The following is an 18,023-nucleotide window of genomic DNA, read 5'->3' on the forward strand; positions in this document are numbered from 1 at the left end:
AGTAACTATATATGTGCGAAGAGGTTAAACACTAGAACAGCTAATTTCACTTACCCTCTTTGGCTGTGTGTTTTGCCTTCAGAACCCAACAGGGTCCACGTTAATGACACTAGTACAGTTTTTAGCCCATTGAGAGCCTTACTTACGGGCTATCCGCTGCCAGCAGTTATCCCCTGCCTATTCAGGTCTACAAAGTCTAGTTTAGCACCGATAACAACGGATGTACACTATTAAGTTTGGACTTAGGAATCAGCCGTAAGCAGCAACACTTTACATCCTGATAAGCTCTCATATGAGTGCAACCTGTGTGAAACCATCACTTTAGCATTGTTCACTACTGGTAGTGACTAGGATAACAGAGTAGTACTATAGACTTAACCAGTCTATTTTTATCTGTGTCATACACATCACACTACACAACACGATTTTAACGAAGTTATTTAATAAACCTTTTTTATTTTATGTATATATCAATTCACCCCTGACCAAATTATATTATAAAGGTTTGCTGTGCGCCTCCTAGAAGGGATCTTTGGTGCCTCCTTTAGGCACATCTCTCTATCTTGTTTTACGTTAAGGTATAAAGTACAGTTCAACTTTGTCAGAGGGTATCCCCTTTCTCATACTGTAGATTCCTACCTTTAAACAAAATGTCACTCATTCATTGTGGGATTCTATCACAGTAGGAGTAGGTGATCTGCTTGTGCCAGTATCTGGCATGTTGATGCTTTAAGGAGCTGTGGTTGGGAAACACTGCTCCAAATAAATTCACAATTACATGAAAAACAAGCGTGTGCTGATCTATTACTAAATTGGATTTCCATGTAATAAATAAGCCATTAGGTTAATGGACACATTTTACGGATCTTATAGAATAAATAGCCTCCACATAAAGGACATAGAATTTAATGTCAGATAAGAACTATTTGGCTCACGAGTCCGTCCATTTTTCTATTGGCTGTAACCCCCATTTGATCCTTGGCTATCCTTTTTTATGTATTTAAGATAGAAATGAGACTAGAAGGGTGGGTACCCCTTAAGGGGTAAGTGTGTACCCCGCGCAAACACCAAGGAGGGTCAAAGAATTACATTCAGATGTGATAAAAAAAACTCCAGTATAATAGGTGATAAAGGGGTGGTGCTGACTGGGAGGGGATAATGTATTGGACAAAGTAGAGAGAGCTCCCTATTGTCGCACTGGAGAAACACCCCTAGACAAGCTTAAAAAGTCATTTTATTAACACATTAAATTAAAATATACATGTAGTGGAGAAAGCAAAAGCATGAACCAAAAGAAAATATTAAAATAAATTAAAAATGAGGAGAGATGTCAGGGTGCTTGATCTGCACGCTGAATATTGGTTACGAAATCAGCTACTTAATTTAACATAAATCACAATTATACCATTGAATTAATTGTGATAATAGCTGATTTTGTGAAAAACCTTGAAGCGTCAGAAAACAGATTGATCCTAAATGTAACGTGAAACCCTCTCACATAAAGGGGTAACGTATGTGGGAGTGCTTTACTCTATTGTGAATGACTAAATCTTTAGATAAGATAATACTATATGTCGGAGTATTGTGTTGCACTCTACCAAAAAAATATAAAAAATTGTACTGGTTCAGTAATTGTGAGCCTATAAATCTGTGTTATGACTGTGTAATTGTATACAGGTTGTTAGTGTTGCCAGGTATACTGTATCACAGGCTCCCCATTTGCTTTGTTAAAATAACAACTTTATCCGAGGGACACAAATTATCCAGACTTCTGCTCCCCAAATTAGGCTGGAGGAACAGGTATAGGGATAGAGAGGCTGTATACCTATGTTTGTGTTGTGTGTAGGATGATTGGTATGCGGTTGACTTATACTCTCAAATCAATAAAAAAAAGGATTCCAGTTCTCTCTACCTATTCCCTAGCTAATTGCATTTTGATCCTCAGGTGGCACTTCTTTTGAATTCTAGAAAGTTTTATACTACATTCATAGTTAAAGCGAAGCATCCCTCCTCCCCCTTCCCTGTTCAGCTACCAGTTGAACGTAAAGTAAATAAGGCACCTGGCACAATGGTATAAATCCAAGTGTTCTTAAGGAGTTAAGTTCAGTAATGGCCAAACCACTACATTTAATATTCAAGGATTCCATTTCCACAGGCTCTGTACCAGAAGATTGGAGTAAAGCAGACGTGATGCCTATCTTTAAAAAGAGAGCGAGATTACAACCGGGGAATTACAGACCTGTAAGCCTAACATCAATAGTAGGGAAGCTACTTGAAGGTTTAGTACGGGATAATATTCAGGAATAAATAACAAAATATTAGTAATAGTCAGCATGAATTTATGAAGCATAGGTCATCCCAAACACACCTTATTAGTTTCTTTGAGGGGGTAAGTAAGAATTTAGACCAAGGTAATGCGGTTGATGTGTTCTACTTAGATTTTGCAAAGGCTTTTCCTACGGTTCAACATAAGAGGTTAATGTACAAAATAAAGCAAATTGTACTCAGTAAAAATATTTGCACCTGGATTGAGAATTGATTGAAGGATAGACAACAGAGAGTTGTCGTAAATTAAATTTTTTTTAAGGTTGAGCTAAAGTTGTGAGTGGAGTACCTCAATATCGATACTGGGACCCTTGCTTTTTAACTTATTTATTAATGACATTGAGGTTGGCATGGAGAGCAAAGTCTTCATCTTTGCTGATGACCCTAAATTGTGTAAGGTAGTAGAATCAGAGCAGGATGTAATTTCTCTCCAGAAGGATTTGGATAGACTGTAAACTTGGGCAGGTAAATGGCAGATGAGGTTTAATACAAATAAATGTAAGGTTATTTGGAAAACAAGAATAAACAGGCGACTTACAAATTAAATGAGGAAAAATTAGGAGAATCCTTGATGGAGAAGGATTTAGGAGTGCTTGTAGACAGCAGGCTTACTAATAGTGCCCAATGTCATGCAGTAGCTGCAAAGTCAAACAAGATCTTATCTTGCATTAAATGGGGAATGGATGGATGGAAGGGGAGTAAACATAATTATGCCACTGTATAAAGCATTAGTTAGACCACACCTTGAATATGGAGTACAGTTTTGGTCACCACTCCATAAAAAAGACATTATGGAACTAGAAAAAGTGCAGAGAAGAGCCAGCAAATTAATAAAGGGGATGGGAAATTTGATTTATGAGGATAAGCTAGATAAATTAGATGTGTTTACATTAGATAAGAGGCATCTAAGAGGGGAGATGATAACTACAATATTTACAAAAAACTATTCATCCCAAGGGCAGTACAAATGACACGGGTCATACCTTAAGGTTGGAGGAAAGGAGATTTCACCAGCAACAAATGAAAGGTTTCTTTACAGTAAGGGCAGTTAAAATGTGGAATGGATTACCCATGGAGACTGTGATGGCAGATACAATAAATATCTTCAAAAAAAAGGTTGGACATCTTTTTATGGCAGAAGTGAAGCGCAAACCTAAACCCAATGGGGAGATGCAGCAGTCGGTAGGTGTTTCTCAGCACCTAGGATAGACATCACAGAAACACTCAAAGTGCAAAGCTCCCCTCAGGCATATAAAAGAAACATATAGACTTATTGGAAAAGTGTAATGCAGAAAGTCAAATATTTAAAAAAAAAAAAAGGAGGGATTGCTCACTCACGTGATATTGGTGATTTTCAGGCGTTTGTGTAGGTAAGAATCTGGATCTGATGGATGTCACAGGACCTCTCACAGATCTATATATATATTTTTGAAAACATTGTATGTCCCTGTGTCTAGGGGCAATTACATTGATCCTTTGGCCCGTCACTCCACCTCAGGCCAATGAGATAGCTCCCCTGGTCCGCCCGCCCGCCCCCGCACAACTCTCATTGGCCGGTGTAGTCTAACAGTATATACACACACATATGTCTCACCCCTCCAGATTGCAGCCCCCCAACGGCTCTCATTGGCCGGTGCGCTCTAACCCAGGGGTCCCCAACCCCTGGCCACACTGCTGCTGCTGCCTGAGGTGAGGAAATGCTCAAGGTGGTGGTGGCGCCGGCTGTTGCTACTGCTGGGGGAAGGGGGAGAGCTCCGTTTTTGACCCCCCCCAGCTCCGTTTTTGACCCCACCCTAGCTCCGTTTTTGACCCCCCCCAGCTCAGTTTTTAACCCCCTCAGTTCCGTTTTTGACCACCCCCAGCTCCATTTTGGACCCCCCCAGCTCAGTTTTTGACCCCCCCAGCTCTGTTTTTTTACCCCCCCAACTCTGTTTTTTACCCCCCCCCTCGCTCCGTTTTTTACCCCCTCAGCTCTGTTTTTTACCTCCCCAGCTCTGTTTTTGACCCCCCAGCTCCTTTTTTTACCCCCCCAGCTCCGTTTTTGACCCCCCTTCCAGCTCCGTTTTTGACCCCCCCTCCCAGCTCCGTTTTTTGACCCCCAGCTCCGTTTTTGACCCCCCAGCTCCATTTTTGACCCCCCCCGACACACACAGTGACAGACACACTGACACACACAGGGACTGACACACACAGGGACAGACACACTGATACCCACAGGAACAGACACACAGTGACACCCCCCCTTGCCTCCCACCCCTGCCTCCCCCCCTGCCCCTGCCCCCCCCTCCCCTGCCTTCCACCCCCTGCCTTCCCCCCTGCCCCTGCCTCCCCACCCCGGCCTTTCCCCCCCCTGCCCCTGCCTTCCTCCCCCCTGCCCCTGCCTTCCCCCCCCGCCTTACCCCCTCCCCGCCCCTGCCTTCCCCCCCACCCCTGCCTTTCACCCCCGCCTCTGCCTTTCACCCGCCCGTATTCCCACCACCTCCCGCCTCTGCCTTTCACCCACTCGCCGCCCACACTCCCGCCACCCACCCGCCGCCCGCACTCCCGCTGCCTCCCGCCTCTGCCTTTCACCCACCCGCCGCACTCTCGCCTCTGCCTTTCACCCACTCGCCGCCCACACTCCCGCCGCCCTCCCGCCTTTCACCCACCCGTCGCCCGCACTCCCGCAGCCTCCCGCCTCTGCCTTTCAGCCACCCGCCGCCTCACACCCCTGCGCCCCACAGCTGCTGCCCTCACTCAACAGACACCTGCCGCCTTTCACCCACCTACCACACTCGACACACACACGCCGCCTCTCGCCCTTACGCACCGACATCACTGACTAGCCGCCGCACCCACTCACCACCCACCCGGCGCCTCCAGCCTCACACCCACCTGCCGCACGCACACCCCTTTGCACCGACATCACTGACCAGCCGCCGCCCGCACTCGCCAGACACCCGCCGCCTCGCACCCGCTCACACTCTAGCGGGACCCCCACCCACAGCCAGCACTCACTACCCACCCGCCACCCATACTGAACACCCACCCGACGCCTCACACCCACTCACACCCTAGCAGGACACACACCTCACATTTTTACATCACTTATGTCACCAAAATATACATTGTACTGTGGTGTGCTTACAATAAACCATTTTTAAACAACATCGTATTACATTTTCTTCCATGTTTCTTTTCAACATTATTATACAACCTTTCCACCAAATAGTCAACCTATTGTTCCCCTATTTATAAATAATACTACCTATTACGGATTTACATCCCGGGCAACGCCGGGTATATCAGCTAATCATATATAAAAAAAGAAGATACTATAGTGCAACGCAGTTTAATACAGTACAACACAAATGTGAGCAAGGAGCCCGTTAAACTCACATGCTCCAAGTAAAAAGTAAGCGGTGTGGCCACTCTGGGTGAGTGAGCAATCACTCGTTTTATTTAAATATTTGACTTTCCGCATTACACTTTTCCACTATGTCTATATTTTTCTTTTATATGCCCGAGGGCAGCTTTGTGCTTTGAGTGTTTCTGTGATGAACATCTTTTTAGAAAGGAAAATTATATATAGGGATATGCCAAATAAGTAAACATGGGAAGGATGTTGATCCAGGCAGAAATCTGATTGCCAATATTTGGAGTCGGGAAGGAATTTATTTTTCCCTTTATGAGATATCATTGAATGAAATTTCACTCTGTTTTTTTGTTTGCCTTCCTCTGGATCAATATACTGTAAATACAAATATAGGATAAGTATCTGTCGTCTTAATTTACCATAGGTTGAACCTGATGAACGTATGTCTTTTTTCTACCTCATCTACTATCTAACTATGTAATGTAACTATGGTTTGACAGTGGGTCAAGCGAAGGTGTTTAGTCTGGTGGAGGTGCAAGGTCAGTTTAAGGTATTAAATGTCCTTGCCTGTGACAGAGTTGGTCTGCCAGACTGGGGCGCAATAATTTGGTGAATTAAATTATAACAGTCGGTATACTGTGCATCATACCCCTTCGGGCCATTCGGTTTTTGGAGTGTTCTACATTATCAATAATATGTCGGATGCCTCGTAGTTCTGGCAGTTGCTGGGATCACACGCAACAGCATTGCCATAGTCTCAAGATCACTGACAGGCAGCATGGAAAAGTCTAATATATGGAGACCTCATCCATGATGACCAAGTTGATACTGCCAAGGCTTTGGAGCATCTTGAAAATTGTATTTATTATTTGACGGTTTGTACTGCACTTTATAATGTTATTTTATTGGAAAAAAAAGTTCCTGCTGCTCAATAACACCTTGTACCTAAGATGGCTATAGTTGCTTAATTGACATTATTTCTGATCATTTTACAGATAATCCACGTGTGAGCTCCTCTGTAAATTTCCATTTGTATTTAGAGGATATTAATGACAACGCACCTAGGTTAGCCAAAAATTATTATGGGACTTTCTTCTGCTATCCTTTGACCAAACCGGAAGCAGTAGTAATTGAAGCAACTGATGATGATTCATATACATATGGCAAAAGTTTCAATTTTGACCTTGGAGGTGATGAAAATATAACAAGAGACTGGGATATTGCAAAAATCAATGGTAAGTTTCTCAAAATGCCTGCTCACCGTTAAGGTGCTCTTAACAGGTAATGTCTCTTGAATGGTAAGGTAGCAGTTTAGTACATTATTCTTCTAAATGAACATATGTTTCTAATATTCAGTATTATAAAACATGTTGAAGATACAATACCATTAGATATAAATCTTGTTTTCAAAGACTTTCCGGGTAATAAGACAGACACACAAACAAATAATAGATACACATAATCAGCAGTAAGATTTATAATTATATTCATATGTTTAAAAAAAAAAAAAAAGAGTGAGATTAGGAATGTCCTAAGGCCGGCAGGGAACGTTGAGGGAATTATGTGAACCGTTCCAGTGTGGAGAACCTTGTGTAAAATTAAAATACAGAACACTCTTTTTCTAAGAGCGGGGATCATAGGCAATCATATTACAGTAATATGTTCTAATTACATCACAGTTAAAATGGACAAAGGAAGTGTACCAAGGCCCAAAGATACTAAATGGTGCTAAGCCATAGTGCACCTTAAAGCAGTACCTAATATGCCCTAACTGAAGGGTCCCCAGTGTTAAATCATACGGTAGTATTCTGACCATAAAGGTTCCACTGTTGCAGAGAGAGACACTATTTCTTATGTCAGCAGAAAAAAGTAAGTGTGGCTGACATGGTTTCCTGATGATAAAGCAACTTTCTACTGGTCATCAGAGCGAGCCTGATCCTGCTGGCCATTGTGTGTCCTCCGGACAAGTATTCTTGTCTGGTAGATACAATAGTTAATATCTCGGGAATAAGGGAGTCCCCACAGCTCAAACTAACATGGATCAAGCATGCTTCATATACTTCAAGTTAAAAAGGAAAATGTTTTAAATGAGCATCGCCGATAACTGTTTTAAGTTTCAATCACTTGAATTATATGTTACTTGATTGCTGTCATAAATTAAGGAATCTATCCAAGAGTTATTTCGGTAATCTGTATAGTTCTGCTGTGTCCACTAATTAATGCACACAATACACAACACACAATCTCACATTTTTAATCTCTATCCAAACACTTAAAATGTGTTTCGTTTTATAAATACCTTGCACCCACTAATCCTTTAGTAGTAAATTGATCTCAAGAAAATTAGTCTTTATAAAGCCGTAATGTAACACAAGTGCATTGATATTACAGTACAGAACAATGAAAATATGGTAGGTCACAGTTAATGTGGAACAAAATGTTACCCAACGACGCAAGGCAAAACTTAGATAACAAATATATATAAAAAGTGTATATGCGACCAAACAGTGTCAGTGTTCAATACTACAGAATGTCCTTGGTAAAATTTAATATCAGGTAAGTCCAACAAACGATTACTCCAAATGGTGACCAATCTGGGGGGTACCGCATATGTGACAAGGAAAAACAGAACAAATATAGTGCAACACTGTGTAAATAACGGACAGGTAATCCAAGAAGAAGGGGGGGGGGGCAAACCCCAGAGAAACAAAGTTGTGCAAGATAGTGAGTAAACAAAAGGTACATTTAATAAACAACATAACACTTTAAAACAGCTCCTCTCCTCACGATGGCAAACGGCAATTAGAATCCTACTTACTGGACCCAAGTAGGATATGCGCATAGAATATCTCATGTAACAGGAAAACATGTAACATATCTCATGTAACATATCTCATCCAGGACGATCTCCTGGATGTCCGCAAGCCTCTCTCGCGAGAAGCGATGGTATCTGCGGCTTGTATCCGGGTATGACGTCACATCACGGTAGGTCCCAGGTTTGTCAGGAAAGAGTGCACGTTGATGCTACTCTGTTTGGCACACACGTGGGAGTAGGGCAAACTCCACCCTACGCGGTTCACGGATCCTTCCGCTTCGTCAGGGGTACCCTGAGATCAGGAGCAGTACACCAAGTAGAGGGAAGCCAGCCGGAATGACCATCAGCAAGGCGGAGGTTCCTTACGCCCCAGCGTGTCTGGGGGGGGCGCAACGCTAGGATTCCGAGAGTAGCTGGTGGCAGTGGGAGGCGATTTTCCTGTTACATGAGATATTCTATGCGCATATCCTACTTGGGTCCAGTAAGTAGGATTCTAATTGCTGTTTGCCATCGTGAGGAGAGGAGCTGTTTTTAAAGTGTTATGTTGTTTATTAAATGTACCTTTTGTTTTACTCACTATCTTGCCCAAGTTTTATTCTCTGGGGTTTGCCCCCCCCCCTTCTTCTTGGATTACCTGTCCGTTATTTACACAGTGTTGCACTATATTTGTTCTGTTTTTCCTTGTCACATATGCGGTACCCCCCGGATTGATCACTATTTGGAGTCATCGTTTGTTGGACTTACCTTATATTGAATTTTACCAAGGACTTTCTGGTAGTATTGAACACTGACACTGTTTGGTCGCATATACACTTTTTATATATTTGTTATCTAAGTTTTGCTGGCGCCGTTTGGTAACATTTTGTTCCACAGTACTGTATCTGGCTAGGGTAGTCAGAGTTACCTATGTTTGGCAACCGGTAGATCACACTATAACAATACGTTTAAGTGATTTATTATTATTATTTGTATGCACTATATATATATATATATATATATATATTTGGAATGATGTCTTGTTGATTCAATACAATATTTTGACTACCATTTGGAGTGCTGCCTCTGATATTTCATCTTGATGCGGTATCGTATTGCCTATATATATATATATATATATATATATATATATATAGTTCTATTATTATTTTGATTAGCGCAGCACACACGCTCTTTTTTTCGCAGGTCACAGTTAATAAGACTAATGCTTACTGAATAATCTATCTTTTAATTGGCAGGTACTCATGCTCGTCTTTCTATGAAGCATGCACAGCTTGAAGAAAAAAATTATAATGTCCCTATAAAAATTAATGATCGTGGGAGGCCTCCCATTGAAGCGACTGTCCATGTTCCTGGTATGTTCCAAAATTAACACACACGTACATGCTAAATTATCATTGAGAGTTCTTGGTGATTAAGTTATGGATTTAATAAACAAAGAAACCCTAATGTACATCCAATATGGAAAATTATTTGATTAAGTTCTATACGTTTTAACTTCTCATAAGTATGGGTTGTTTAAAGCAATATTCTGGCCACAACATGTTGAGCATGTGACCACGTTAAGGTAGACCTTTTTTAGCAGGTCCTACACTACCAATTTTATACTATCTCTTGTATTTCCTTCACTGCGTAGAGAAAAGAGGAAACAAAACAAATCTATAGTCAATAGCATGGGATGTGTGACATGTATGCTTTGCCTAAGGGGTAAACGTTTAGAAGCGCTATATGTGCGATGTGATATAGTATTGGAATAGTGGAATTGTTACCAATAACTTGGCAAATGTAAGTGTCACAGGAGACTCCTGTGGCGGGTAGGATCCCGGTGGCCGGAACAGCAGGAGCGTAGTAGGGATCACAATCAGAGGGTCCGAGGCAGGCGGCAGACAGCGCAGTCGGGTGACAAGCAGGGGTTCGAGGCAGGCGGCAGACAGTGTAGTCAGGTAACAAGCAGAGGTCGGCAACGAGGAGACTTGAACAGGACAGGGGAGCAGGGACAGGTCTGGGAGCAGGGACTGAGACCTGGGAACAAACAGGGACAAGCCAGATACCAGCAAGGGCCTTTACTGCGAACAGAATCAAATACAGGAAAGGTACAGGAACAGATCAGGATCAGAGACAGAATCATGTGCAAAGGAGTCTGACTCGAAACAAAGGCAAGGGAAACAGACAGGAAGCAGAACTATAAGACAGAGAGAGGAGCAACCAGAAGACAGACAGACAGAGGAACCCAGAGCAAACAGAAGGCAGCAGCACACCTGGTGGACAAAGAAGAACTATGGCTAGGCAGGAAGTCTAGGCGACCCTGACAGTAAAGCTTTGTCCCCGCTGGCACTGAGCGTGCTCATGCTTGGAGAGCATGAGCGCCGGGTGTCCTTAAAATTTTCGCAAGCGCTCGCGGGACAGGAGGTGCGGGGGGGGGGAGTGGGGTGGGGGCTGCAGGGGAAGCTGAGCATGCTATAAAGTTGAAAACATTTGTTCACCCGAGCGCCGGTGAGCGCATCGCGTGAGCGGGGACTTGCATATATATATGCAAGTCACCTCGCCAAGTGCCATCTGCACAGCGAACTCAGCGCTAGCGGGGACGCAGCCTAAGAAGGTTATAGCAATGATGCACTGTTGTAAAGAAACCTTTTGGCACGTTTTTGATTTTTTTTTAGTGTCACAAATAGGCACAACTTAAATGAAGCTCAGTAGATAGACCCTTTTGTAATTTTAAATTAGCATATATTTCCCTAACACTACCAGTAAGAAATGAACACGTTATGTAAATCCTATATTAAAGGGAGATGGGTCTCATTTTCACCGACAAGCCAGTCAATGGATAACAAAAGGACACAACTCGGCTCAAAACAATTATCAAGAGAGGGGGAGCCAAGAAAAAAAATTATTTTTTTCAGCATAATTCCTCCAAGTAGATACTCAATGTAAAAAAATTATAATAATTAAAAACATCCTTTATTGCTTTTATTTTTCCTAAATTCTGAGATCTTGAAAGAGTTTTGTGGGTATTGTTTCATGTTTTGGAAAGTGTACATATGTAGGATTTCTTTAAAGTTCTAATGAGATTGGCATTTGAGATTGTCCGCTTGATAAAAGTAATCGAGGTTTGGAACATTTGCTGTAGATTTTAGATGTCAAAGAATATGTATTTTCAATGATCTATCCAGTATGCTACACATATAAATTAAAGTGGCTAAAGCAATACACAAAAGTTGCTTTAGGAACAAGATAATAAAGATATTTATCTTTAGAAAAAAGAAAATATAGAAAAGCTTTAAATTAAATATCACATTAATAAAATGTCATTTATATTTACAGTGTTTATCTGCAGCTGCACATCTAAGAATGAATGCCCCAAGGACACACTATCTCCTTCTGGAAAGCCTACTGTTGCTATGGCTGTTGGTATCCTGGCTGGAACACTGGCAATTATAGGTAGGGTAACGTTTCAGTTGAACCTATAGCATGGTTTTAAGGAAAAAAAAAGGCAACTGGTTTGTTTTCCCTATATGTAAAATATGTGGAAATGACTGTATCCTAATGCTTTGTGTTCACCATAGCATTCACTCCTTAATTATGTATTATATTGTAAATAGTAGAGATGTATGTTGTCATAGATTATTTTGCAAACATTCATGGAAAGGTTTTGAGAAATGCAAAGATTGGTAAGTTTCAGCACACTTTTTTTTTTTTTAAACAATTGTACATTTTTAAAATTGTAGTTTTATCACCATTAAAACAAATAATTATATGTGCATGTCTTCCACAGGTCCCCAAATCTGCTTCTATACTCCATTGGCACATCATACAGTGCCTCCAGTGGTTAAACTGTAGTCAAGGAATCTGGGTTGTGACATGGAAATGAGCACACAATATGTGTGTCACCTTAAATTTCCTAGCCATTTCATTAAATGCTGTGGCAAGAAAAAGTTTGTGAACCACTTAGTATTTTCACATATTTCAAACCTAAAATGTTGTTAGAGCTAAGTCCTAATAATAGATACAGATAACCTGATTAAACAAATGACACAAGAACATGGTACTTTTTCCAGATTTATTTATCCACAAATGATTCAACATTCAATATTCATGTGTGAAAAAGTAGATTCAGTAAGTGGTGGCGCCCCCTTGAGCAGCACTAACTTCAACTAACCATTTCCTGTAACTGCTGGTCTGCCTCTCACATCGGTTTTGAGAAATGTTGGCCTATTCCTCATTACAGAACTGCTTCAACTCAGTGACATTTAAGGGGTTCTTTACATGGACAGCTCACTTTAGTTCCTGACACAATATTTCAATGGGGTTTAGGTCCGGACTTTGAGTAGGTCATTCAAAAATGCATAATTTCTTCTTCTGCAGCCATTCTTTTGTGGATCTCCATTTGTCTGACAATGGATTGATGTTGTCCCAAATCCTTAGAAATGGTTTTGTAACTCTTTCTATACTGATTCGCATCAATAACTGCTTTTCTGAGGTCCCCAGAGATTTCTTTAGAATTTTGGCATGACAGTGTTTCCACACACATGTATGGTGAAGACCAAACTCACAAAGGTTCTGATCTCTATAAAGGGCGGGGGGGAGGGGGGCTCCCAAACTCACACCCGAAGATCTACCCCTCCCAAACTCACACCTGAAGATCTACCTATTTCAAAAGACATGGAATTGGTTAATATAAACCATATTGGATATTTAATTAAAGACTGTTTTTCATTCAAGAAGATTATCATGGAAAAACTATGGAATTTCCGTAATTATTGCGGTTCACAAACTTTTTCTCGCCACTGCTTCCCTAAAGCTTTTGACTGCTGCATTAATCAGTTTATACAGTTAATACAGCTAGGATTGGGGTAATGAAAGGCACAGTATAAGAGGATTGATCAAAGACCGCTGTTTCACCCCCAATTTGACCTTCCACTGCAGCAAGGGATTCTGGGAAATGACATGCAAATGAGCACACAGTGCCACTTTTTGCTTCAAAAATCATAGCATTGCATTGCCAGTTAATCAACCCCACACTGATGAGACCCATTAAGGTCGAAACAGCTGTCTGTGGGTAGTTTTCTGGGTATGCACTTTAACCCTGGCTGTGCTCAAAGCTGTGACCATGTAGCAAGCTTAAGCCTATAGGGAACCATGTTAAAAATGGTTTTTGAAGCAAAAAGTGGCACTGTGTGCTCATTTGCATGTCATTTCCCAGAATCCCTTGCTGCAGTGGAAGTGCTGTGTGCTGGGTGATAATGGTGAAAGGCGGGATTGCAGACCTGCCTAAGACATGCAAATGAGCATACAGTATATTTACATTTGCTATATGCTTTGCTGTGAAGGGTTTTTGTCACTTTTTTTACTCACCATAACTTAACTCAGTATATATATATATATATATATATATATATATATATATATATATATATATATATATATATATATATATATATATATATATACAGTGGTTGACAAATCACCAAAAAATCTACTCGCCACACAAAAAAATCTACTCGCCACCTAGTACCAAACGTGTGCTGCTTGGGCCAATATTTACTCGCCCGGGGGTTAAATCCACTCGCCCGGGGCGAGCAAATGTATAGGTTTGTCGAACACTGTATATATATATATATATCTATATATATATAGATCTATATATATATATAGATCTATATATATATAGATCTATATATATATAGATATATATAGATATCTGGAACACACAATAGATGCCGCAATCAAATCACCCTTGTGTGATTAAATAATCAGTTAACCAGAAGTCAAGGTAAAAGGTAACCCTCTGGTGGTGCTACCGACCCAAGGGAATAATATGACTCCTGTGACAGCACCCCTCCATCCTGTGACCCGTGTGCCTTACCATACTGCGTGAGACTTTCATCCGTTTTACTGTTGATGTCCCACTGCAAGACTTTGGTCTTTATCATCTGATTCTCCTGCTGCCTGACTGAGTAACGCTGGTATTTATCACTGGATTTCCCCAGTGCCTTGTGCACACAACACACAGCAGTGCTCTATGTCCCTGTGTTATTCACACACCACCACTGCTCATTATCTTTGAGCTCTGTATCTCAGGGGACTTTATACTGTATGAGCGCTACCAGTGCACTTTATAGATCTACCACTGCTGCTACTTATTTTACATGTGCAGCTCAATCTGGGCATCACTTTATTCAGCTGATTTACAGCACATTTAAGGGTCACAACTGTATGTATTTCTAGCTATGTGTCTAATTATCTTTCATCATCATTAAGAGGTTTATGTACATTTACTACAATATATATCCAATTTTTCTCTTGTGGTCTGTATCTACTTACCATTCATATTCATTGCTACTCTTGTTCTGGATCGGCCGATCTCAGTAAACATTACTTGGGGAGAAATATTTTTCCCCTAGTTCTGTTATGTTATATTTGTAATGATATATTGTTACCCTGCTTTGGCTCTTATCAGACCAATTGTACCTCTTTGATGTTTTTACGCTGTGTCGCATAGCGATCTGACATGTGAATTGTGTGGGTCTGTCTTTTGTGTTTTTTATACTCTTTGTTAATAAAGTCCATTTCTATTTTTCATAATTCAGCATTTGAGTGCACCTTTTTGACCCTACTCTCCCTCCTTTTTAGTCATATATAGATATCTATACCTCTTGAAATTTTCTCTTATCTATCTATAGCATATTTAAAGATAGTGTTTGCGCTTGATCTCTGTTCACAGAATTAGGTTATGGTGGGTACAGAAGTTACAGAACCCTCCACCGTACAAAGTATAGCAAATATACAATATTTGCATATTACTGTATGTAGCTTATCAATGTATGATGTGACAATGGGTGTAGGTCTGATGGCCTTGTGGAAGGCATGCAATTACTCTCATGGGTATTTTTTCTATGCAAACGTGGGTACAACTTTGATAATAGAGTGTAGTCATGTATAGTGACATAGATAATGGTGTGTTGCGCATAGTATGTAAGTATATCTTTATTTTTATAGCGCCATTTATGAACATAGCGCTTCACAACAGTAATACACGTGACATAATAATATAGCACATAATGGGAATAAGCGCTTCAGACATAAAAGTAACATTTGCAAAAAGGAGTCCCTGCACCGGAGAGCTTACAATCGAAGTGGTAGGTAGGAAGAATGTACAGAGACAGTAGGAGGATGTTCTGGTAAGTGTGTCTGCAAGGGGCAAAGGTCAGTGTATGAGGTGTATAGTATCAGCCACGGAGATACCCATACGCTTCGACAAGAAGGTGTGTTTTAAGATCTTAAAGGGAGAGAGAGAGGGAGAGGGGGAGGGAGAGGGGGAGAGAGAGGGGGAAAGAGAGGGGGAGAGAGAGGGGGAGAGAGAGGGGGAGAGAGAGGGGGAGAGAGAGGGGGAGAGAGAGGGGGAGAGAGAGGGGGAGAGAGAGGGGGAGAGAGAGGGGGAGAGAGAGGGGGAGAGAGGGGGAGAGAGGGGGAGAGAGAGAGAGCTTTAGATAAAAAAAAAGTCGAGAGAAGACATCCCTGAGCAGAACACAAGAATCGGGAAGGTATATAGCGAGAAAGTAGGGCTGAGATGTTAGGAGGGGCAGAAGAGTGTAAAGCCTTGAAAGTGAGGAGAATTTTGCGTGTAATACAGGATTTGATAGGATAGTGACATATTGAGATACTGGAACGTTCAAAATGCAAAAATTTCACAATAATGTGTAAATGTCTCATCTGTCTCTAGTGAACAGTATTTTTTTGCAGGCTGAACTAATAACTATAGAAAATAAACACAAGCTTATGCACACAGGACAAACATTTGTGAAAAACATCTTAATACTGTAGATGAACACAATATGGAAATTATGCTTAACTTGCATCTATTGTTCGCCAAAATTGTTGTGATACAGTATATCATCCCCTCAATCTTTTGTAACATTTCATTCACAGCTAATTTATCAAAATTAGGCCCTAATTAGCTGAACAGCATAACATGAAAAACATCAGATTCCTACTTTTCTTAAAAACTGTACTTCCAGCTTAGGGGCGATAGCTGGGCAGTGAATCCGCAGAGGATGCATTTTGAACACAGTTAAGTAGCCAAACGATTTCTCGTGTCTGTACAATCTAGAGAAAGCAGTAGACTAAATGCAATACATTCTGTGCATAATTGATATATCACTTGTATTAATCTGCATGTTTTTCTTCTGCAGGTCTGATAGTTGCAGCTGTGTTTATCTCAATAGGACATAAAAAAAAGCGAGAAGGAGCTGATCCAAAGAGACCTTCAGAAACTGTCAATCTAGCATCTTAATGCCAGTGGCGTGTCCTGAAAAATTGGTTTTATATTAATGTGCATTATAAAACCAACTCAAAATGTCATATTTCTTCAGCAATCTGGATCTTTATGCAGGAATTTGTCATTTTGGCTATACAGAAGTGAAAAGATAACAGAATAAAGTGGTTAACATAAAAGACAATGGCTATAGCTACACAAGGAAACAGTGTGATGTTTTGTAACATTTTTGGTGATGTGCACATTGTCTTTTATAAGTTATTCAGGGGGAGTGGATACAGAACATAAGTATGTAGACCTATTATTTTTTCATATTGAGACAAAATAAATTCAATATATAGTAAACCATCAACCCATTTTGAAGTAGTTTTAGCTAAACCTAATTAAGGTTAGGCACCCTCGCTGGTGGTTTTTATTATACTTTTTTTTTTTAGTGGTTTTGGAAAAAACTCAAAATAGGCTGTGAATTTTATAAACATTTTTGGGAAACTTTTGTGCATTTGTCTGCACGTTTTTAGTTTGCAAAACCAAAAGTGTTCCCAGTTTATTAAAAATAAACTTCACGAGTTTAATGTTTGCGAACCCAAAATTAGGCCAAATTAAAAAAAAAATAAGGATGAGTCTTCATCATGTTTAGGCTCAGATTTCGCTTAGATTTGAATATTAGTTCCAGAGTTTGATTTGGACATCAGAACAGATGCTGCACTTTGGATTTCTTACACCTGCAAACCTGCCTATACTTAATTAACAGAGCTCACTCTGAGCAGCTTATTTTGAGCATGTGAGAACAGGGAGGGGGGGGGGAAATCAATTTTGGAAATAAAGAAAATAAAATTAAATGTTTGCACTGTGTTATTGTGGTGAAATTGGTATCTATTTGTTGCTTTAATACAGGACATCACTTATAATTGGACTTCGACACTCCCTTAATGTCAGACACAGGTCTCTTCTAAATGTGATTAAAGGCGTTCTACGATATTACATCTTTAATCTGCAATGTGTAGCATGGTCTTATCGTGATAACAATCACAATTTACCATTGTATATCCTTACTTTGTAAAACATATAACAACCTTAACAAAGTACGCAGCAACAGATAAATCAGAAATTAGACATAACTAAGTGTAATTAAGGCTAATTTGGATTGCCTTACGAAGAAAACAACATGCAGAAGCTCTACTGCACAAGTAAACATTACTGGCAAAAGTAGAAAAAGTGATTAGATGACAACATATTACATTGCTGATACGTTCCATGGG

The 18,023-nt window shown here is 40.5% G+C and overlaps 1 protein-coding gene across 2 annotated transcripts in view; it reads left to right on the top strand.

The window, feature by feature from the left end:
• CDH17 (cadherin 17) overlaps window positions 1-16,805 on the top strand; it is a 100,014-nt gene extending 83,209 nt beyond the window's left edge. For both annotated transcript variants that reach the window (XM_075582716.1, XM_075582717.1), the window contains exons 15-18: window positions 6,676-6,915; window positions 9,731-9,847; window positions 11,814-11,930; window positions 16,682-16,805. In XM_075582716.1, the coding sequence (XP_075438831.1) occupies window positions 6,676-6,915; window positions 9,731-9,847; window positions 11,814-11,930; window positions 16,682-16,782 (575 nt within the window). In that variant the 3' untranslated portion in view covers window positions 16,783-16,805. The remainder of the gene's footprint in view (window positions 1-6,675; window positions 6,916-9,730; window positions 9,848-11,813; window positions 11,931-16,681) is intronic.
• The last annotated feature ends 1,218 nt before the right edge of the window (window positions 16,806-18,023 follow it).

This window comes from Ascaphus truei, chromosome 2 (genome assembly GCF_040206685.1).
Source record: "Ascaphus truei isolate aAscTru1 chromosome 2, aAscTru1.hap1, whole genome shotgun sequence".
Taxonomy (NCBI): Eukaryota; Metazoa; Chordata; class Amphibia; order Anura; family Ascaphidae; genus Ascaphus; species Ascaphus truei.